General features: G+C 40.5%; 1 protein-coding gene and 1 long non-coding RNA gene across 3 annotated transcripts in view; one reads left to right on the top strand and one right to left on the bottom strand.

Annotated features, from left to right (window-relative positions):
- The window catches only part of LOC117765287, a 175147-nt gene extending 159688 nt beyond the window's left edge, over window positions 1-15459 (bottom strand). Inside the window, exon 1 of the long non-coding RNA XR_004614543.1 lies at window positions 15422-15459. This is a non-coding gene — a long non-coding RNA (uncharacterized LOC117765287). The remainder of the gene's footprint in view (window positions 1-15421) is intronic.
- sorcs3 (sortilin related VPS10 domain containing receptor 3) overlaps window positions 1-22973 on the top strand; it is a 207701-nt gene that overhangs the window by 100315 nt on the left and 84413 nt on the right. For both annotated transcript variants that reach the window (XM_034591721.1, XM_034591710.1), the window contains exons 3-4: window positions 9073-9172; window positions 19396-19554. In XM_034591721.1, coding sequence (XP_034447612.1) covers window positions 9073-9172; window positions 19396-19554 — 259 coding nt within the window. The remainder of the gene's footprint in view (window positions 1-9072; window positions 9173-19395; window positions 19555-22973) is intronic.

Genomic DNA, 22973 nt, shown 5'->3' with positions numbered 1-22973 from the left:
TTTGGTGAGATGACTAAATCATGAGATGATACAGGTCAGGTCAGCAGTCGACATTTGTGGTGGATGTGAAAAGTGCATTCATCCTTTGTAACCTAAAAAAGTCTTTCTAGACCTCATGAAAAAGTTATCATGTCTGGGAGGATTTTTTTTTAAAGATTTATTCTATATTTAAAGATTAATTCTGGAAGAAAAGCGTTCAAGACTGTAGCGAGCAGGGACAGGCGTGAAGCAAAGATATTTGCTGTCAAGGTTGAATGGAGAACACGGGCTGTGAGTGGGATACACAGCACATGTTGTCACTGAGAGCGATCTTTGAATGTCAGCACTTCTGTCCCACTCTGGCTGTTCCTTTAAGGTATTTCCTCAACACTGCATTTGTCAGACACGGTGCAATGATGCAGTCAGGGCTATATTTGGTAAGGCCTGATGGCAACATGGGCTACTGTGAGGATTTTTTTTTCACCATTTTTATATCACCTCCTGCTCTGCTCTTTCTGTTTTGCTTGTGGTTTACAAGGATCACACCCCAGCACATGGTTGTTATGTGAAATCTACTGTTCTGCGCTGCAGGAGCGCCTCTGACTCTCGGGGCTTTTTATCAGCGGCAGCGTGGATTCCACTGCAGTTGGCAAACACATTTCCTGCTCTCTGTTTCCTTCACACATGGGTTGCTTTTATATTTCCCGTTCACTGTATGCCGCTAACACAGACACAAACATTAACACACGCACGCAGACGGATATGCACATGAACACATTTTTTCCAAATCGGCTGTAAGAAAGAAAGACTTTACAGTGCTCAGTCTTTCGAGGGTTCCATTATTTTTTCCATGCTTCACCGTACCCTGCTCTCGTGTGTGTTGCAGCGGCCACTCCGTGCGCTCCCGCAGAAACACCTACACCGATACACTATCTTCCAATCTCAGTGTGGCAATTCTCCAAAGTCATTTTCAATTATGCTTCAGTGAATTCTGCATTAGAGGAGAGATTTGCAGCAGTTGCCTCAGGTGAAAACATGGAAAGATGCAAGTGTGTGTGTGTGTTTGTGTGCGTGCGCTTGTGTGCCACCATTCAGTATGTCGTTAGGTGTGTACACTTCAGTTGGGCTGCAAGTTTTCACAAGAGTGCAGCTGAGGGTTGGGTGTATATTCCGCGGATAAACTTCATGGCAGCTTGTGCATTATGACTCCCCTTGCTGAGATATATTGTACTTGCTGATGGTAGCTGTGATTATTAAATACTGCAGGATGTCTGCTGCCTCTGCTCCCGACGCTCAGATCGCATGTAATATCACCATTTTTATTCACCAGGCACACAGCAAATATCAGAATGGCTTTTCATTGTCCTGAAGCTTTTTTTCATTTCTGTCTCTTGACTCAAAACAATTCCATTAGCTGATGAAATCTGATATGCAGCCCTGCATTATGTGCTGTGTTTGGCAAGTGAGACAGTGATATCAGAGACTCCTCTGTCTACACTTTTGTGTTTTTAATGAATTCATTTTGAAGATCACATCAGCCGGCTGGACATTGTTACCATATATGTAAATAAATATGAGTTTATAAAACTCGAATGATTCAGCCACTAGTGGGAAGCATTGCCCAAATTGAATAAATCTGGCCCGTGACTTTTTGTCCACAATTGTAGCGGTAACCATTCACAAATAGATACTTGCTCCTTTTCAGTATTAGTTTGGATGAAATGAAGCATTTTCAGGCTTGAGTTTTGTCCTCTGTGTAATTTAACCTGTAGGTTTTTTTGCTGGGCTAACACACCAGCACAGGCAGCTGGTGTTGAGACAGCCGGGGCTCAGCCACATGTGAGAAGCATCACGGTCTCAAGCTGTTCAAACCGCTGGCACAGGGTGTGTATGTGTGGCACAAGAGAGGATGGGAGACGTCTCTGAATGCTGACAATGTGGTGGTTTAGGAGTTTAGTTTCAGCTTAGATTTGAAAACGAGTGTGTCTTTCCAGATTTCCATATCTCTTCAGATATGTGGTTTTTCATGAATGTGACTTGGAATTCAAATTCAGTCTCAATTCGTTGTTCTCTGTCCAATACATTTTATGTGATGCTGCTTTTTCCCTTTTAAAGTGTAACACATAAATGATACTACTATGTCACCAAAGTGACAATTAAACAACTGAATAATAACTGAACACCTAAGACATCAATATCTCCCCAAGTTTAACCCCCTGAGCCTTTTGAATGTTTCTGCTCCTGGTGATTTCATCTATCTAATAAAACATACAAAAGCTATCAGAATCATTTGAAAAATGCTACAGATGAAAAAAATATATACATCTATATATATACATATATACTACTCATTACGAGTAGATGTCAATCTATTGCACATTAGTAGTGGTAAATAAATATAAAATTATGTTTTGTGGTTTTGTGCGCCCACTCCCCCTTTCACTGTTTGTCATTTTAGAGTGTAGTCTTGATAAAGACTCAAAACACACAACAGCTATGTCATAAATTCTACCTGTATGATGCTGGTAATATAATTATTTTTTTACATTATTATCAGCAGTAGTAGTAGTAAAAGTAGTGGTAGTAGTGGTATTGAGGTCTCAGTTTTAATATACACCAGCTTGTACTACTGTTGTATATGGTCCCCATTACATTTTTCTTTATTTTGCTCCTGTTTTTTATGTGCGTAAGTGGGTTGGGACATTAGAAACACCTCTAAATATAATGTATTCTATTAATTATGACCTCACTGCTCAAACATACTCTATAACTGACAAATCACATAAATGATGGTGATAAAACAGTGTCAGCATCAAAGGAGACTTAGTGGCAGAACAGATGTGCTGAAACGTTTAAGTTAACCTTGAAGTGGCCATTAAGTGTATGAAAAAATACAGCACATTTTGATATAGTACATTTTCATGAAAATTTCAATATAAACTCTAAGAAATCAAGAGGAAAGGCTTATCTGACAAATTAAGGAACTCCTCAACTTACAAATTTGTCAGCAATGGAAAAATACACATGTAAAAAACAAAGTAGCTATATACTGTATGTAAAAAATCACCATTGTTTCACTTTGTGTGCTACCAAACCTAATTGGAATTAATATGTAATTGATGTTGTCTTCAGAATGTTGTCATATGTGGATAGACAACACTGAACAACAGTATCATGACTGGCTTTGTTTTCTCTCTATCCCTCTTACGGCTTTAACGTTTTTTTTTGCTAATATGAAATTATTGGACAAAGAAGCTTGGAATGGATCCAATGTGCCCGAGTGAACTCCACTTGCTTCAACAGTAAACCATGTGTTTATGACTGAATGCTGTCAATAGTCCCGGTTTAGTGTAATGGATTAAAGCACGTCATAATCCATTGGCTGAATAAAGCAGCACAGGGGCTGCAGGAAACTAATTGCTGAGACCAAGCCATGCAGAGGCTCTGTGCCCGCTTTCTACTGCTCAGCCTCACAGAGAGGCTGGAACCTTCCTCTTCATGCTTCACCCGAAATAGCAGGGACACACTCCGGAGAGGTCACCAGTCGCTGCAGGGCCATCACGCAGACAAATGCATTACAATCTAGACTGCGGGCAGTTCTGACCCAGTGAACAGGGATCCTCACTAAGTCCACATGTCTAGACGAAGAACTAGGCAACATTCGGTTCGGTTAGCCTATGAATTTAGAAACATCTAGGTGAAGTATAAGCAGAGTTTCTGTGCTCATCTGAGACTCAGTTATTACCATTGCACTCACAGCATTTAAGCTCTACAAGCAGCCGCCTGTGATTTGCCCCTGTCTTCTTGGTGGAGGCTGGTTTTTTTTGCAGCATGTTAAGATGACTACTCGAGGCTGGAAGGAGCAAAAAAAAAAACAGTTTTCATCTAGAAATGTGATTCTCAAGGTTATCAACAGTAATGCAGTGCTCTGAGAAATAGAAATAAAGTATGTGACTCATTGCTGACATGGAAATGCAAATTGTCCATGTATTCTGTATTTTTATTAGATAACAAATCAAAATGAGACGACTTGGTTATTGTATTATAAGGCAGAGATTTATGTTGCTTATTCTGTTTTATGTGAAAAAATATTTGCTATACTGTACATTTATATAAATATATACATTGATATTTGCTTTCAGTGTCAGCGCTCCTGTCACGGCTCGTCAATCAACCAGTGTGAGCATAAAGGTCACAAGTCCTGGCTCTGCAGGACGGCTGATTAAAATGTGCAGTTTAGTCTACATGTTTAATCAAAGCATACAGCGTCTGCACAGCTGAACGCGTCGCACCAGAATCTCCCCTAGGTGTTTTTTAAGATCATTCCTAATGACTGTGAAGGCCTTTGAAATATGTTTCACATCACCAGGATTCCTGTCAAACAATTCACCAGTTGTGGCGTGAAACATGTATGTTTGTCATGTTTCTCCGTATTTTCCTCTAATTCTTTGCCCTCACTAAACTTGCATTTGCTATGTTTTCATGTGAGGTAGATGGTTATGTAACCGAGATGCTTTTTTTGAGCAAATTCATCCCAGTTTTATCACAGACAAATAAACGTCATGTGACCCACGAATGAACTACTCCGTTCTTACTGAGAAGGTTTCAAACCAGCTGAGTTTCATGGCTTTGGTGTGGGAGGACGACGGAACATCAGGAGAAAGCCCACACAAAGAGAACACCTAAACTCTTTAACCCAGGATCGTCTTGTTCTTTCAACTCTGCACTGCTTGCACATAACTATATATTACTGAATGAGTTCAAAGCAATGTAGTGTGGAGGGAGACTTTCAATGCTCAGCAAACCCTTCGCTGGGTAAATGAAGGTTAATGGGATAATTTTCAGTATGCCCAAATGTGGTCTCTCCTACTTTGTCATCAGATTCTCTGACATTTGTTCTGGCGACAGTTCTCTTTAGTTCTTTTCTTGGTCACCCAAAGTTCCCTGGATTGTATTTAGAGAGCAGGCTCGGGTCGAGGACCTGTGGCTCGAGCAGAATTGGCTTTGTCATTGCCCTCGAGTATGTCCCTGGAGCAAAAGACTGCAACAATTCAGACGATTGCAGTTGAAATGTCTGCGACGCATTCGGGCGTCAGTACCTCTGACCCCTCAGCACTGCATTGAACGCTTTCGGTTCACCGGTGTTCAGAGTGTTTTTTAAGCACATCAGTCAGCGAGCGTTCAGTCTGGAGGCTTGATTTTGCCGCAGGGTTCCCTGCTCAGAAACCTTTCCCTCGCTGTCTCTCTCACTCTCCGAGCGTCCCTGTGTCTCGGTGCGACTCTCTTTCTGACGACAGACAATTGAGCTGTTGCCGCTTCAGTTCGACTCCAACAACCACCTGATGATGCTCTCATCTCCAGAGCCGCGATGAATATTGATTGGATTTTGTTGTGTCTCTTTGCTGTATGGTACGCATGATCATGCATTCACAAACAGCTTTTGGTTCAGCAGCGAGCAAGCCAACGTCAGCTCTACAGTCAGAAGCGTTAGATCGGTAACCTTTTGTTTTCCTGGAACAATATTGCTTCATTTCTCTGTAATTCGTGTATATGGTTCCGGGCGATGGGCTTTGTTTGTGTAAGCTTGACACACGAAGATGATTTGGTTGGAGTTTTCATCCCTTCCGTCTTTGAAGTGCGTGGCTTTTTTCTTCCTCCCTCCCCAGAGCATGGTCAACAGTGTTGTACACCAATGGTGAATTGTTCTGTCTTACTGGCAGCCATCTGGCAAAACTTCACAAACATCCCCTAATGCAATTTCGGTCTGCCTGTTTTTCCCCCCAATCATTTTATGCTCCCACATTGCAATGCACTGCACAGCACTCCCTCGCTGGCTCTCCATGAGAAAAGAAAAAGGAAACCTCATCTCCACACGTCTGTGTTAAACAAAATGGATTTGTTTTATTGGAAGAGGAAGTAACATTTTTGAAACGTCACACAAATGTTAATGTTAAGTCAGAGTAAAGAAGCAGCCTTTGCATGTTCTGCAATAGATTCAGTTCTTTAAACACTCCTAGAACACAGTGAGCCAAGTCCATGGTCACAGACGTACTGAGAGACTGATGCAACTCCCTGAGTCGAATCTGCCTTAATCTCTTTTGCCTACAGTCATAAAAACATTTCCACCTGCTATCTTTCAACACGAGCCCGAAATAGCCAGTAATTCTACAAGTAAGCTCACAGACTGCTTGTCTCAACAGAAATGGAAACAGGTTGCTTTTTTGCAAATAAACTTACTGGTGTTGGGCTTCAAACTGAAAATTGAAGCAGTATTTTCGTCCCTCCCTACCCTCTTCACTTCTCCGCACATAGCGACAAGTCAAAATGAGAGGTAAACAAACGTCACATTGACCTTTGTTGCAATGACATACTGAAGAGGGGGCTCATTTCTCTGCAGACATTCCTGAAAATGTGGTTATATAACTATTACCCCAAAATTATAGTTCTGCCTTATAACCTTAGTTCCATGGATGCAGGTGGAGCTCTCAAGCTGGCATGTCCATCAGAATAAGGCCATTCAACCAAACTGGGGATTGGTCCTTTATAATGACTACACTTTCATTACTTCTCACATTCAGGGATCCATTTCCAACCCTTTAATTGGTGATCATCTATTAGCCTCACTGTTTGTTGCAACCAACACAAATGGCAGTGATCCTCTGTTCTACAGAACTGACGTAAGGCACAGTTGGGTTGTAGACTAATTGCATAATGTTAAATAGGACATTGAGCAAGCATCAGGAAATGTAACTCTGTATGTCTGGTTTCAGTGTAACTAGTGAATATGTAGACATTGTGCTTTTAGAGAATGCTTCCTCGTGCCACAATGTGGTGGAACGTTACATTTACAGTTCTGTATGTGAGAACCAATTTGGACTATTTCCATTTTATACCACCTCAAAATACCCTTACTCCACTACATTTAAGAAGAAATCTTGTAATTTATTATAAGCCAACACATTTATCTGACAGATACTTGTACAGATTTAGATATTGAATTAGGAAAAAGTATAATGATTTTATAAAATATTAAACATGGTTAAATATTAAACCAGTTATTTTCAGCAATTTTGGCTTGGTACATTAATAGGTACTAAACATTAGGTAGCTGGTGCTCCTGTCAAACTTCGATGTCTGTGCGTTGTCAGCAGTTCGAAAAAAAGATTTTTACTCTGTACTGGAAAAGCACAATTCTGAATCCTTCCCTGAGATTTCTGTTATTTTGTGACCTCTTCTTAATTTGTGAGCTCGACATATTGATCAAGAAAAAACACACTAAACCACCTAACTGTTAAAAATGGTCAAACATCGATAGCAGGGGACATTGCTGTTGAACTGAGCTAGAGAATGTTAACTTGTCCAAATCAGGATAACTTCAGTTTGTTTGCCCCCGTAGGAAACAATCAAAAGTTGTCTTGTCTTATTCTTTGCTGTATGCATTTTCAATAGGACACTAGAGATTTTTGTTTTTCAAGTCACTGTAGCTGACAGCAATGTGATGTCTCAACATGCCGGTGATGTTTTCTATGCACTGTCCCTTTTCTTTTTTTGCACATAGATGCTAAATAAAAAGGGGTCCACTATAGATCCCTGTAGAACACCACAACAATGAGATGTGCAAGAGGGGGCTACTCATTCCAAAATAGTTTTTTTCGGACAGCTAATTCATCATAAATGATTTTAGAAGGAATTGCAAGCAGGAAGTCCAGTATCTAACTTACACACAGCTGCGTTTTCTATCTCTTTGCTTTGAAATATATTTAAGTGTGCCTATTCTATAATGTCCATTTCCCATGGAAAAACCAGTCCAAAAAATCTGATGTGTCATTCTGTCATCTCGCCTTATAAATGTTTGTCATTTTCATTTTCTTATTGACATCTTCTTGTGTAGGGTCAGAGTGTGTTTGAGGGGGCCCGGATTTAATGTTGGTCCACATCCAAGAGCTGACAGCTCCCTGCTGTATGTGCAAAATATCACCACTTGTCATTTCAGAAATCTAAGCATATGCATTACAGTGATTGGATAGGTACACCTGGCAGAAGTGTTTGCCAATGTCATGCCAGAAACAACATATGTTACGTGTTATTAATAAAATCTCATCTCTGGAGGCTCCAGTGTCTCACTGAGACCAACAGTATAGATTAACGCCCCTGCTCCACATCAGGATCATACTCCCCTCATCTTTAATATGCTGCGGATATACTGCTTTCTGTCCGACTCATTATTGTGCTTTTTAATCAGAGCAACTACTGTGTTTCTCTGAGGCGTGCAGGAATGAATTTGAATGGGAAAAATCTCTGCAATTCCTCTGAATCACTGTTCCCAAGGAACAAGGGCACACCGCGAGGTCTGACTAAAAAAGAGGAAAGAATGGATATCATCTTCACTTTCCTCATAACACCATGAAGTATGTGGAAAATCCAAATTGGAGTCATGCCACAGTCGTGCATGGGTGCTTCTGTCCCCACAGAGAGAAATATTTGAAAACCCAGGGCACAAGAATGCGGCTCTGACAGAAAAAAGACAGGAAAAACCAGCAGAGGCCTGTAAATGCTGTAATATTCTACTTGAAGGCGGATTTGGTAGTTACTAGTGATGATGGATTCATGTGGAGTTTCTGGGGACTGGGCTGGCTAACAGGCTCATTCCCACTGCTAAATTATTAAAGCCCAAGGGTTCAGGAACATCCACATGTTTTTGCACTCGTCATATTTTATTTCATAGTAGTCATGGGGAGAGAATTAATTATTTACAGTGCCAGGTCCCCAGATATTTCCGAATGGTTCATTTTGCTGGCAGCTACAGATGATTGGTTAACCTTCTCTTGTTCTAATGCCACAGGTTTCACTCCCACACAGAGTAACTGTATACAGTACATACAGTACAATACTGGCCTCTCTCTGCTTCTTTCTTTGCCGGGTGTGGTATTGCATTGTTTTTCATCACTGTGAAATAAAATTTGATATGTATAGCTCAATCCTTGGTTACTCATGAGAATGTTACACAACTTTGAATGTGTTCTTTGAAAGGTTTTTCTTCTACAACATCTTTGCCTGTTTTTCACTGCTTTTCCCTTCATTTGCTCCATTCAGATCCACTGACTATGGCTCCACATATGAACGAATGAACGACAAAGTCGGATCCAAGATTGTCCTGAGTTACCTCTACGTCTGTCCAACTAACAAGAGGAAGGTGAGATGTTATGTTGAAATGTTTGGATTTCATTTCATTTACTTTCCATTTCCATGTTTCTATGTTCGTTCACCATGGTGGGAAAAAAATGAAAACAGGCTTATTTAAAAGGTGGAATTTGTCAAAGGTTCCTCTGTCGTGGAGTGTGGTTTCTAAGCAGGAGGTGGTGGTGATGTTAGACTAGAGCTTCAGCCATTGATGTGTTTCCAAGACAACAGGTTATCATACACCCTCTGAGCAATGCTTCCTCTTAGGGCAGACTTGACAATACATTAACGTTTACATGGACAGCAAAAGTCTGATTTAGACGATACTCTGAATAAGACACTGCCATGTAAAAAGCCTTTTCTGATTATCTTCTCAATAAGGTCATTCTCAGAATAAGCATAATTGAATAAAAAAATGTGGATTGTTCTAATGTTAATTGGATAATGTAGACATGTATACACCTTGTTTGAATTATAACATCCTATTGACGTCTTCACAGCATTTTCAACATTAACATGTGTGGCAGTTGCCAGTTTTTCTATTCATGTCGATGTAACTGCAGAAGTAACTGTAAAAGCCTCAAATGACAACCTCAAATGACAAATGACCCCCCCCCCCTCCCTTAGTAAACGGTGGTTCTAGTGTTTAGGCAGGCAATAAGGTAAAAACTCTAGAAAATATGGTACCTGTTCACTGACTTTACTCCCAAGAAGACTTGACATTATGATGATTATATTTACTTTCTACATTATTACAATGGGATAGAAGCCTCTGAGTTTTCCATGATAAGTATTGTAAATAATTTGGTTTAACTGCTTCGACTTGGGAGTCCTACCTTTATCAGGTGAAGCCTGTGTATGGACTATCTTGTTTACATGCTAAATACTACCAAATGAAAACATGTCAAACGCATCTTATTTGGGCTTAAAGGGATAGTTCACTGAAAAATGAAAATTCACTCATTATCTTCTTACCACTATGTCGATGGAGGGGTGGGTGAAGTGTTTGAGTGCACAGAACACTTCTGGAGTCTCAGAAGTAAACTTTGTAGCAGCCGAATACGATGCTGAAATTTGAATTATGCTGGATTTATCACATTAACATGGAATATACAGATAATGCCACAGGTAATCCCAATCCCCCTATATTTATTTATTTATCTTGCTTCAGTCATTATTTGAATGCTGATCTTTATTTAAAAATAAATGATTTTTATTTGTTGACACCATGAGCATGGTAACAGGGATAAATCTAGAGCTGAGTTCTCTCTGTCCTGTCGGAAGTTTTTTTCAGAAACCCTGTAAAGGTTTTGTTAAAACAGGCCAAAATTGAGAAAGATAGAAGAAAAAATTAGCTTACAACCAATTGCCAGTGTCACTGATCTGCCTGACAACTATGTCAAATGAAGGAATAGGAAAAAAAACAATACAATACAATGAAATACTTTAGCACACATTTTAAAACCTATAATGATAAAAAGCCACAATATAGAGAAGAAGAAAAACAAACAATAAAGAGTGGTCAACATATTTACGAATGATATTAAAAAATAAGTAAATACCTAATGTAAGTGCACATTCAACTTTTATGTTAATGGAATAAATTGTGCTAGTAACCAATCACCCTAAAGAATATGCCCATGGATCATTTGCTCTCGACTGGTTCACAACTCACTGTATTAGGCAGTAAATCTGATTTGCCCCCTTGTGGTGAACTTCACCCTTATGGTGCTCTGAGCAACAATTTGATAGACGGAAGTGGAAGTATAGCCAAGACGTCAGAGTTCAGCAAGCAGTTCAATTATAGTAGGAGTCTGGTCTCTATCTGTCTATCTGCAGACTAGACTGCCACAAAGCCTTTTCTGTATCAATATGTTCCTAGTCCTGTACAATATGAAAAAAAAATACTTTAGTATTGAAACATATGAATTAATCTTGGTCTCATCAACTTCCCACTGCTAATTACACTACAGTGTATGCATATGGAGAATATGAAGTTCTGTTCCTCCTCATCTGTTCCTCTGGTAAAGGCAGAGCAGTAGACATTGATTATATAGTTGTACAAAGAGCGAGACATGACAATTAGAAGCAAAAAGTCATTCAGTGAATATTTTCATCATGTCAACCATGAAGTATCTAAAGAGTCTGAGTCAGTGTAGTGTGGGCAAAGGAAACAGGTATTTTAAAGACATCATGGCCCATTAACATTATATAAAAAAAAACGTGACAATATAAACCTTATTCTTACAGTACAAGCAGATAAAGAACTAATATATGCTTTAGTAGGAACACGTGTACGTCTGCTTATTATTCACGTAATCAGTCAATCATGTGTGTGCAGCCTAATGCACTTAATCATAAAGATACATGGCAGAGGTTTAGGTGATGATCATGACTCCATGGACCCAACCTGCCATATGTCAACAGTACCGCCTGCTGCGGCTGCTGCTGGTGGTGTAATGGTGTGGGGGATATTTCCTTGGCACACACTTAATACCAAACACTCATGGTTTGAACAGTTCATTGTTGCTGAAAACGGTCATCTCTTTATAGACACCGTTTACCATGTTCTCATGGCTAATTACAGCAATATAGTGCTCAATGTCACAAAGTCAAATTCTTCTCAGAGTGGTTTCCTTGACATGACAACGAGTTTAGTGAACTTCAGTGTCCTCCCCTGTCACCAGATGTGACTCCAGTAGAACCTTAAGGATGTGATAGACCTGGAGATTAGCAACATGACTAAGGGTTAGGAATAATGAGATGCAGTCATGTCACGGAGCAGAATCTCCAACATCTTGCAGAATTACAGCCACAAAGAACTGAGGCTGCTTATGGGAGTTAAGGGAGGAACGACCCAGTATTACAGTGGTGTTCCCAGTCAATTGCTTGAGTTAGTGCAAATGATCCGATGAGCAGTCAAACGACAACTATATAACTTAGTATGGGTCTTCTTAATAGAAATATATCTTACAAATGAAACATTCACAAATTATAAAGTGCACTCATGCTTAATTCAGTACATGCAGAGATTTTATACAGCTTTATTTGTTCTGTTACACCCAGTGCTTCGGTTTATAGTTGGTACTGTTGTCCAATGGAATCTAACATAAGACGGACACCACCGTGTGTACCACATCTCTGTGAGGTCACTGCTGTATGGACTCCTTTGCTTGGCTACAGTTCCTGTACATTTTAACAAGAGACTCATTCCAATGGTTTCATCTAAAAAAATAAATAAACTAAGAAGTAAACCTACAGTAAGTTGACAGGAGAGGATATTATCTTCTTGTGATTCCAGCATTGAGTTTTTCTGCTGACGATGTGTCTTTTTCACTAAGCGCCTTCTTAAATGAATAAATCAATCAATAAAAAGTATAACGTTTATGTACAATAACTTTATAAATGATAAGATTTTCAAGTGGTTAAGTTTTTGACCATATCCAAAAGAAAAAAGAGCAGATTATATCATCAGCTGAAATGCAAACAGAATGACAAACAGACATATTTTTTTTGGAAACAAGTTAAATACTGTAGCAAGGTATTAATATATATAACTATTTATAACCTTGAATATCATCCAGTACTTGGACAATCTTTACAAGTTAAAAACATCTAGCTGCCAAACACAACTGTTTAGTATCAAACTTGAGATCATCTAAGACACTTACTAATTTTAACGGTTTACAGTTTACTTATATATGATGATAATATAACATAATATTAAGAGGAAAATCACATGTACATTCAAGGTACTGCAGGTCTACTCAACAGAGCAACTGAGTTAACATTTATAAATATAAGGTTTGTTGGAAATCAGCATCTTTTCAAACTGTCAGCGTCGGCACGCATAACCCTGCATGTTCACAAGTGCGTCACGGATTCAGAGCATTTTGTTCACTTTATGTGTCAGGTTGCCAGGCACAGCCTGGACTATTAATGTAAACACCTTGAACGACCTGCTAACTCCTGAAAATGTGTGTGCACATTTGCAATCGTCCTTGTGCCAGTTGCATCCTGGATCAGACCTTCTACCCTTTTATTTCTGAATGGCCGCTGGTATAATACGATTGACACATCTTTGAAATAGCACATCTAAGATGGAGGAGCCTCTGTCTGGCATCACTACATCACCAGAAAGGTATTGTCTCTACATCTGCCTCTGTGAGCAAGAGGAATTAACATAACAAGCCTACAAGGAGCAATAGCAGCTAAATACTTGAAGAGCATTGCTAGAACAATAATGGTTGTATGATCCGCCTCTCGAGTCTAGATGATTCAGGTGCTATTGGGAAATGTATCCCTGAAGCAGTGAGGCATTGTGCTCCCGTGGCTGCCAAGAATTGTACATCCTCGCTGTGTCTATCTAGTAGGAAAGGATCCTGCTCCCTGCACCCTCAGGGACAAAGCAAATGGTTCTACAAGATCAGGCTGGAGTGCATTCAACTAAAGCATGGTCATCAGTATTTGATATTTGACACACAGCTCGTGTCTCTTTTCAGGAAGGCATAATCAAGGTTCTTCACCAGCAGTATTGTTTTTCCCCATCACATAAAAGTTCCCTCTTTTCTCTGAAAGCCACAGCTTTAAACCCACTAACTAGTTTTAAATCCACGGCCTGTTTTGAAATAGCTCACCGAGCATCAGTAATGTGATATAAAGCTTATTTTGTAGTTTTTTCCATTGGTTCATGGCTCGACTGAGTCATCCATACACAGCATTAAAACCAGTTCCCTGTACCTGAGCCTCCTCAGCCTCAACAACAGTTGCTGTCATCATAAAAGCACAACTAGTTTAGCATCCCAATTAAAACATACTCATACTACTCACTAATAATTATTTTTTTCAATGCCTGCAGGAGTGACCCTGCAAATAATATTCTCCAATGAATTTAGTCCTATTTTGCTGGTAAATGCCCTGTGGTATCAGCAATAAGGAACACACAGTGACATGGGAGAATAAACTTAAAGAGAGTTGGCTGGACATGTTTTATGTGAGAGCATAATGCAATGTCACCAACTGAGACTACTAACAAGAGTCAACATTAGCTGAGGCCGCCATTCAAATGTTTGTTGGCTGCAGCTGCTGATGTCTTGATTCATTATGGGGCTTCGTCACCTCTCTGGTATTGGGTGGTTTTCTTTAGGTCTTGTGTCAAGGAAGGGAAAAAACACATATGATCATATGGTCACAATTCAAATGTAAAGCTTTTGAACCAGGAAAGAGATTCCTCATTGTTTGGAGGGCGATGAAGAACATAGGGAGCCTTGCATCCACATCAGAGCTTGTATTTAGCTGATGATGAAAACAGTACTGCTCCAAGTTAATCGTTTATAACAATAAATAATCTGGGTTTAGTTTTCTAAAGAGATATTGTGTTGTGTGGGCTGCTGCGGCGAAAAGTGATATAGCTAGCCAATGGCCCACATCTCACTAAAAAACATAAAGAAGCAGCATCCGTGTGCCCACTGAAAATTAAGTGAATATGCAGAGGTTGTAAAAATGAAAGTTTATTTTTAGTATTTAGACTTATCTTCCTCCAATTCACATTTAAAAAGGAGCAGGAAGAAGACTGAGGAATTCACAGATTGGATCTATGAAACTTTGAAACTACGGAACATCAGCATAATTATGTGGTGAACAATAAGTCATGGCCATGTGACAATAGAGCTAAGAATGTTCCAGCAACGTGAATGGGGGTTCTGAGGTGTTTTCCTTGACAATAAGTGTTTTGTTCAGGTGAAGCTGCCTGGTCCGACACACGTTCAATAGAAAAAACAAAAAATCACTGACATGGAGGTGCTCGGGGTTCATCAGCCTCACTTGATCAAAGCCAAGCCAAGGTTCTGACCCTCAATATGTTTGCATGGAACAGGAGAAAATAGGATTCTGCAACTAATCCACATCAGGGTGACGAGCAGAACATATAGCTGGTGGTATAGTCCATAGCAAGAACATAGTCCCCCAGGTTATCTTTGTTGCTGATGTGACCCTTTTTATTTTATATTTTGATTATATAAGTTTAGATCAACTTGTTTTAAGACCCCAAGGAGCCAACTGATTCGACTCTACCACACAAATCACACAATATACGGGATGTACTGGAGCGGCGGTGGATTAGTGGTTCGAAAAGAGGCACATCAGACGCAAAGGTCGCTGGTTCGAGGCCACGGACCTGGACAGGAGGATGGACCAGACCTGGATCTGTTCAAGTCTAAGAGGACAGATGGACTCACTGTCTAAGTGCCCCTGAGCAAGGCACCTTACTCCCCTAACATCTGCTCCCTGGGCACTTTCCATTGCTGCCCACTGCTCCCTGTGGTCACCGTGTGTGTTGTGTTCCGTGTGCTGTGTTCACACGGATGTGTTAAAAGCAGAGGGTCAATTTCCCCATTGCATGTGGTGCTTGTGTGTGCATGATTGCGGGACAATAAATGAATCTTAATCTGAATCTTAATCCAATGTAAACAACACATATGAACTTTAGGTTACACCAAAATTTTTGATATTTTCAAAATCCAATTATAGAGAAAAAACATTATTTTATTGCAGGCATATTACTGTGTGGTCATCACAGAAGAGTAGAAATCTCATGAGAATATGTCACCCTAATGCTTGACCTCTGGCTCTGCCCAGGGGCCAATTCTTTCTCTGCACCTTATCTCTGATCTAATTATTTCGATTTGCCATCCCGTAGATGGATGAAAGTTTGCCTGTATGCTGGCTACGTTCCTCCGCTCCCTCCTTGCATCTGAGTGGCCTTATTTAGCATCTGCCAGTGTTCTACCGGATAAAAAGAGCCCGGGTGCCTAATCACTCACTGTAAGATATAATCGTCTGCTGCTCTTTGAGATATTTCTTTTCAACCCCAATAAAGGAATCGTTACATATCCACTGGGGCAATTCTGGAAGCATATGTAGATTTTTGTTCTCTTACAATGTGCATGAAGTAAGTCGGAGCTGTGACCTTTAACAATGTCGCATTATAGATTTGAATGATAGTAATGACATTTAGCACAAAGCATCTAAAAAATGACACCTCACATGAATCATCTTGGCTATATTTGAATGTCTCTTTTTGTTCCTGAGCAGCCTGCACTCGGGCCTGGAATGGTTTGATTGAGCGGCTGGTAGATTTGGGTTAATTTCAAGAAAATAGAGGCATGCACAGTGGAAACTCCAAAGAGGAAGCAAGACAGAGAAAACATGATCGCTAAATGTGGGTGATTAAGTCCTGATCCATGGTTAATGAGCATATTTCAGCAACAACTCTCTGCTAAAACCTCCTGTCAAAGACAGACTAAGCCCAATTGATCCGGCGCGACGTGATTCATTTGCTGCAGGGTGTCTCTTTCCCTCCGTCTCTGATCCATACCTCCACTTACCACATGATCCGACAACTACCGGCTTCTATCTCTGTGCTGCACAGCTTAACACCAGGCCGATAAAACACAAAGGTTATCCTTCCAACCTCTATCGATTTAGTATTGTTACCCTCCTCGCTGGCCGGCTTCCTCACAAGAGCTGAGTGGATGCTGTGAGGAAAATCTTAATCACCCCTCGCTAATGCTATCGGTCACTGTGATTTTGGAATTGAGTAATTATTGTGTTGTTTTAGGAGGCAGGAGAGAAATTGGCCGCTGCTCCTCTTCCCGCCTCTGTTTTAGCTTAACATTGGTTGCGGGTTCTTTCTAATCGCAGAGGCGACAGACAGAAACTGGCTTGTTTAGATAATGCGAAAGGTTGGAGGAATATGTGGCTGTTTTCACAGTTGCGTGGCAGCAAACGAGTTATGTGGATGTGCACATTCTCGGCCCCATTCGCATTATGAGAAAGAGCACAGTGTGAGCCGGGCCAATCGAGGCTTGAGAAAGGATGAGCACTGCAGTTGAAGGTTACACTTACATGGGAAGCATAGAAAAGGGAAGATACCAATCATTGATCAGCACAAAGCTGGAAGAGAGAGCAAAGGTAGATTTCAATATGAAACCGATCCTGGCAACCTTTCACTGAAACTCCTGACAGTTGGCTCAAAACACGGAAGGGTGAAATGTAATTTCTCATTCATAATAGACTCTGCTCTTACTCAAATATTATAGAAAATGATTACTGTTAAAAAAAATGTAATTACATCAGACAAACCCCACAGATACTGGCAGATATCAGGAGGCCTTGGCATTGCAAAGTGACAGGTAATGAATGGCGAGTTCTTTGAGCCCCGGCCAATGAGAAATCCAGGTTGAAAATGTGCTGCCTCTTTATTGGTGCTTAATGAAAAACAATTTATCTAATCACCACCAGGGAGGGTTCCCCGCTAAAAGCTCCGGAAAGAGCGTGAGCATTTCTGTCAGTGACAAATGTGCTACTGTTTTTCCAATTCAGACTGAATTGACGTGAGATAACAGCCACTTCGACCACAAGTGAGGGCCAGTAGCCACAGTACAACCACACCATTCCTGGAGATGTGTGAGTGTTGTAGTTTAAGCCAGATTAAAGGCTCCATTCTTCAAGATGCACATTTAAATATATATTCAGCCGATTTCTTAATATTAAGAATGGAATAAATGAAGTGTAATGTGAAGGAATGCACGCACAGTAAAGAAACAATAAAGGATCATCTCAGGACTATGCCGTTCCCCTCAGCTCTCTTTACTCATTATTTTTGGTCTTTGGGCCAGAAACTGCTCGAATCAGCATTGTCTCTATATTACCTTCATTTTACCTTCAAAGTGCAGACAGACGGTTGAACAAGGGTGAATATTTCAGCGACGTGTTACATCAGCATTATTTACCATGTTTAGATATTTCCAGTTTTCATCTTACATTAAAAAACATGTCCCCATTCCTGTGTAATGGACAATGACGCTTTTCTAAGTTCAATTCTGCCTCTGAAAAAACTAGGAGCAGGCTACGTTGCAGTCTTCTGAGGAAAAACATGACAGAACCACACATTCCAGCAAGTGTCCCAAAATGATATATATGTTAACATTAAACTGGCAAAGCCATAGGAATTATGACGGGAGTGAAGGATTAAGTCAGGTGACAAATGTCTTGTGGAAATGGAATTTTTTTAACCACGTCCATGATTGTTGACCTCACTTGACCTTAGTTACATCCGACCTGCCTATAGAGGGCATCAGATCAAACAAGGCATTGACATCATTTTGAACATGCCTATGAATTAACAATATTTTGATGAATTTTTAAAATATGTCAACATCTAGTTAGAATAATCCCATCAAATGAGTACATGGTGTACTGTATTAAGTGATCATTTATTGTAAATTAAATAAGCCTACTAACAGCTTAACCAGGTAAATGCCTAAAATGTTTCAACCTTTAAACATGAATAAATGTTTTCAGTAGCACTGTCTAATTCAAAAGAATACCACATCCTTAAAATATATTACACACCTATTCAGACGCCTCTTCTTTAGTCAAGGGGGAGTTCATTTGATCATTTTATCTCCTTCCACAAAGACTCTAAATGTCATTAGCTGAAAGAAATATGCATCGTGGAATTCCTGGTCTTATTGAATTTGGTAATAACTGTGATAGCTCTGGCGGAAATATTCCAAGCATGAAATTGAAAGCTTCTACCACTGTGGCACTGTTAAATTTGAAATGAGAATTTTTGTTGCAGGGAGAAATGCAAAGAGATGACACGCTAAAGGACGGGCTGATAGAGGAAATATCGTCCTGTATATGCAGATTTATCCATGGCTGCTTAATCCTGTGTTTTTACAGCCCTTAATTGTCACTAGACTACAAGCTCTATCACCTTTCTGTTCTATATCAGGACACATGGTTTTATGGTTTCTCAGCCCACCTGTGTGCTTCGGGGGCACGCTGTGGTTTACGCACTTTTTCACTGCTTGTTTCTGTGAACAGGCTTCATCTCTTTTCGGAGAGATAAAATGCCTCCACCGTGGAGAGCGCAGACAGAGCCGTGGCTACGGAGTCGCAGTCATGAAATGAAGCTGGAAACATAGCAGAGTAGTTTGCCAAGCATTAGTCTGACGCGTGCCAAAAGCCACGACTGTTCCGCTGACACCGCTCCTGCCTCCAACGTCTTTCTTCTACCTCCTCGCATCTTCCTATCTTTCCACCTCATTACTCAAAACTCGCCCTTCGAATCCTTTCTTCTCTCATCACGAAAAACTCATACCGACCTGCCTCACGTGTGTGCACGCTCTCCTCCTCTTCCCTTCTTGTATTTCTTCTCCCCGCTCTCAGATTATGGTGTTGACAGATCCGGAGTTTGAGAGCAGCGTACTCATCAGCTCTGATGAGGGAGCCAGCTACCAGAAGTACCGTCTCACGTTCTACGTCCTCAGCCTTTTATTCCACCCCACTGAAGAGGACTGGGCCTTGGCCTACAGTCACGACCAGAAGGTGCGTTTTTTTGCTTGATGTCATCTCCTTTACTGTTCTTGTTACAATTAGCCGCATGTACTTAGAGTCATCTCTAGCTTTGTGTTACTCAATAGAACCTGTCGTTCATTCTTGATGATTAGCTGATGGTAAGGCATTCACTCGTCTTGAATATGAGATTTGTTGAAACATTGAAATTCTAAAATAGTGCTCTGATAGTGCTCTTATTATATTTGATTAGAAACCTTTTTTATCTGCTCCAACCAATATATGACATTCTCCATTGTTCTACATCAAAGACAATGGATAATCCATTACGGTCATTTTGCTTTTTTGACCTTTGGAAACAGCTGTTTCATTACTGGGTGTTATCTGTATTAAGATTTATATATATTATTTTTTTATATATATCTGAAGCAGAGGTTTATACTATATTCGCCAAAAAAGATCAGTCCCTTCAAGTGATTCTCAGACTCCCATTTTCTTCTTCTTCATAATGGTGTCACCTTCCCTGGGGTCTGTTGCACAGTGTGAGGCTCTGCACACCCTCCTCACACAGTGCTCTGAGATTGTTCCCAGCACATCTCTGCCATTAAGGTCAATGGCGGCGACCTGTGAGCCAGCGATTGCCCTTGTCGCTCACAAAGCTTTGGAAAGGTTGTCACTGTGTGAACAGATGAGTTACAGTGTCTGCCAATGATTCAATTTATAAACCTTCTTTTTCTCCATTTAATCTAGTGCATTATATTCGGGTTATCCCATACTTCTCTCTAGATTTGCATCTACCTTCTAAATCATATTTCCACACATTAAACATTTGATCAAATTTGGTCAAAACTTTCATTTGAGCTCTGCTCCACTTGCTGCAGCATTAAAACTCAGCATGGAAATTCTGCTGCTGCTCTTTCAGACTGCAAGACTAACTGTTAAGACGAAGACGGTGGCCAAGTTCAACAAGTCCAGACCTCTGTGAAGTGTGGGTCGGAATGAAGTTGAAAGAGGGAGCTGTCCTGCCGTCAGCCAAGGTTGTGGGCAAAACGTAAAATTATTCAGATGGATTGCCGGTTGTAAAAACCACTCATCAGTCACCGCTGTTGCATTATTCCAAAACACTCTCACTCCCTAATGTTAATTAAAAACGGCCCTCAGCAGCTTACATTATCTATAAGAAATTACAGCGTATACAAAATATGAGGTGTGCCTCCCTCACCCATGAAATAGACTCGCAAGATCAATGGCGGTAACAGCTATTGATCTCACTGATTAAATACATCTCAGTCATGAGGGCGGGATATACATCAAGCAGCAGGGCCCAAAGTTCAACAAGGCTGAGGCAACGGAGACTTGGATTTTGGCAGCGCAACATTAACAAGGCAGCCGGGGTCAGCGCGTGCACTGATCACAGGTATTATGAGGATGTGACTAATGACACTCTAATTTGTGTCATCATCGGGACAAAAGGCTCGGGCGTCATTACCACCTGTGCTCGAATCCCATTCACACACCGCAACCACCTCCCTGGGGCGGTGGTTGCAAATGCACAACAACAAATGTTCTTCATCTAGTCCATTAAAAGAGGTAAACACAGATATTGGACGCCTAATTCAACCTGATTTCCCTTGCAGCCATGACGCTTCATCTCTACCGTGGCGCCGGCAGTGAGAAGCCTTTAATGTGCTCATTTTCAGCCTGCAACTGGCTAACAGTTTTCAGACTGGGTCACTCAGAATTGAATCAGCTGCTAGTTGGTGCTTATCCGTGGCTAAGTGCAGCCCCGGGGACCTAACTTGGAGGCAGGAGTGAAACCCTTTAGTGAGACATCAGAATCCATGTCAGGACAAATAGGCTGGGGTGGAGTGTTTGTTCTTGAGTTCTTCTTTTATGACTTACAAAAAATTAACACTCCGGTCGTTCTCCTCCTAGAGTAAGTAAATGAAGACGTTAGATTTAGACCTCTTAGTGACCTTTCCAGGCTCTTATCTCTTGACTGTGAGGGGTTTGTGGAGACAATTAGTCATTGATGTGGTCCCAAGTTGGATTCTGAGAATAAGGCCAGTGTTGCCGCTGCCAACTGAGTGAGTTATGTAAACAGTCAGATACAGGCGAACAGCAGAGAGGAGAGTTGTCTTATTTTATTCCCTGTAAACTGCCTGAGCTCCCAGTAGACGGGGCGTTAGGGCATCTTGCCTAAAACTATTTTTTTCTCATTTTTTTAGACAAAAGCCCAGACAAGAACAGGCTGTTTTTTTCTAATTCCCTCACTTATTCATGAGAGACCCTTGTGCACTTTAGCTGATGTGAAAACTATAAATATTTCTGATGCTCTGTTGGCAGATATTAAGTAGCGTCTGAGGGATGCTGCAGGGAAATACATTTCTCCAAAATCAAAAAAAGAGGACGATAAACATTTATTTAATTTGCCGTGGAACTGAGGGGATTGGAAAACAGAAGGTTTCTATCAAGGCAATAAATATTGAGATACGTCTCCCTACGCCTCAGCAAACATAGCAGACAAAAGGCCATGGCTCTCTAATGGACTCTGTAGTGATTAACTCGACCAATAATTGTGTCAGAGACAAGAGTACAGGACGCGACACTGTAATCAAACAAGGTTCAGCCATTAGCGGATGTGATTTTCTCACCAATGACGGAATATTATCTTTTTTGTGTGTACAATTTGTCATAATTCATTTTTATCTCTTCTACATTATTATTAGCCTATTCCTGTGTTCATTGTGTTTTAATTATAAAAAGTTTGTAGTATTGCTCTTTAATAAAGTGAGGAGACGTCTGAGAGAGTAAAAGAAGAAAGGTCAAAATGTGTTACATTTTGGTTCCTAGTAAGAGTCAAGTTCCAAAGACACCAATTCCCGTAATGCAGCTAAGGGGTAAATGAATGATGTTTTTCTTACATCAATCCTTCCAACCTCATGGTGGCGCTAGAGAAAGAATTAAGGGATAGTTATTCAAATAATTCAGAGTGCATCATCTGAGAACCATAAAGTTTGTTGTAACCCATGTGGTAAGTCTTGTTATATGTTTGTTTCACCGGATAAGGGAAAACGTTGACCTGCTGGTGGCACTAGATCAAAAGTCATGTGACCTCTGAAGTCAGTAGGATTCATCCTGCGGGGATCACGATATCGCTTCTAGACATCTCTACTAAATTCCATGACAATGCATCCAGTAATTTATGAGACATTAAAAGATAATAATAATGGCAATTTCGTGGTAGCACTCTGGCAATAACCAGGCACTCATCAAAGTGAGTGTATCTCATCCTCTGGGAGAATGAATGCCTGTACAAACTTTCATGAAAATCCATACAGTAATTTCAATATTTCTTCCGTGTCATATTCTTGAAGTTTTTAACGATTTGGCGTCAGCTATTCCACAAACAAATCAATGACTGACATATTTTTGTTTTGTACTTAAGTTCT

This window comes from Hippoglossus hippoglossus, chromosome 1 (assembly GCF_009819705.1).
Source record: "Hippoglossus hippoglossus isolate fHipHip1 chromosome 1, fHipHip1.pri, whole genome shotgun sequence".
In the NCBI taxonomy this organism is placed as follows: Eukaryota; Metazoa; Chordata; class Actinopteri; order Pleuronectiformes; family Pleuronectidae; genus Hippoglossus; species Hippoglossus hippoglossus.
Note: the sequence above shows the minus strand (reverse complement) of the source record. Positions and strands in the feature narration are given on the sequence as shown.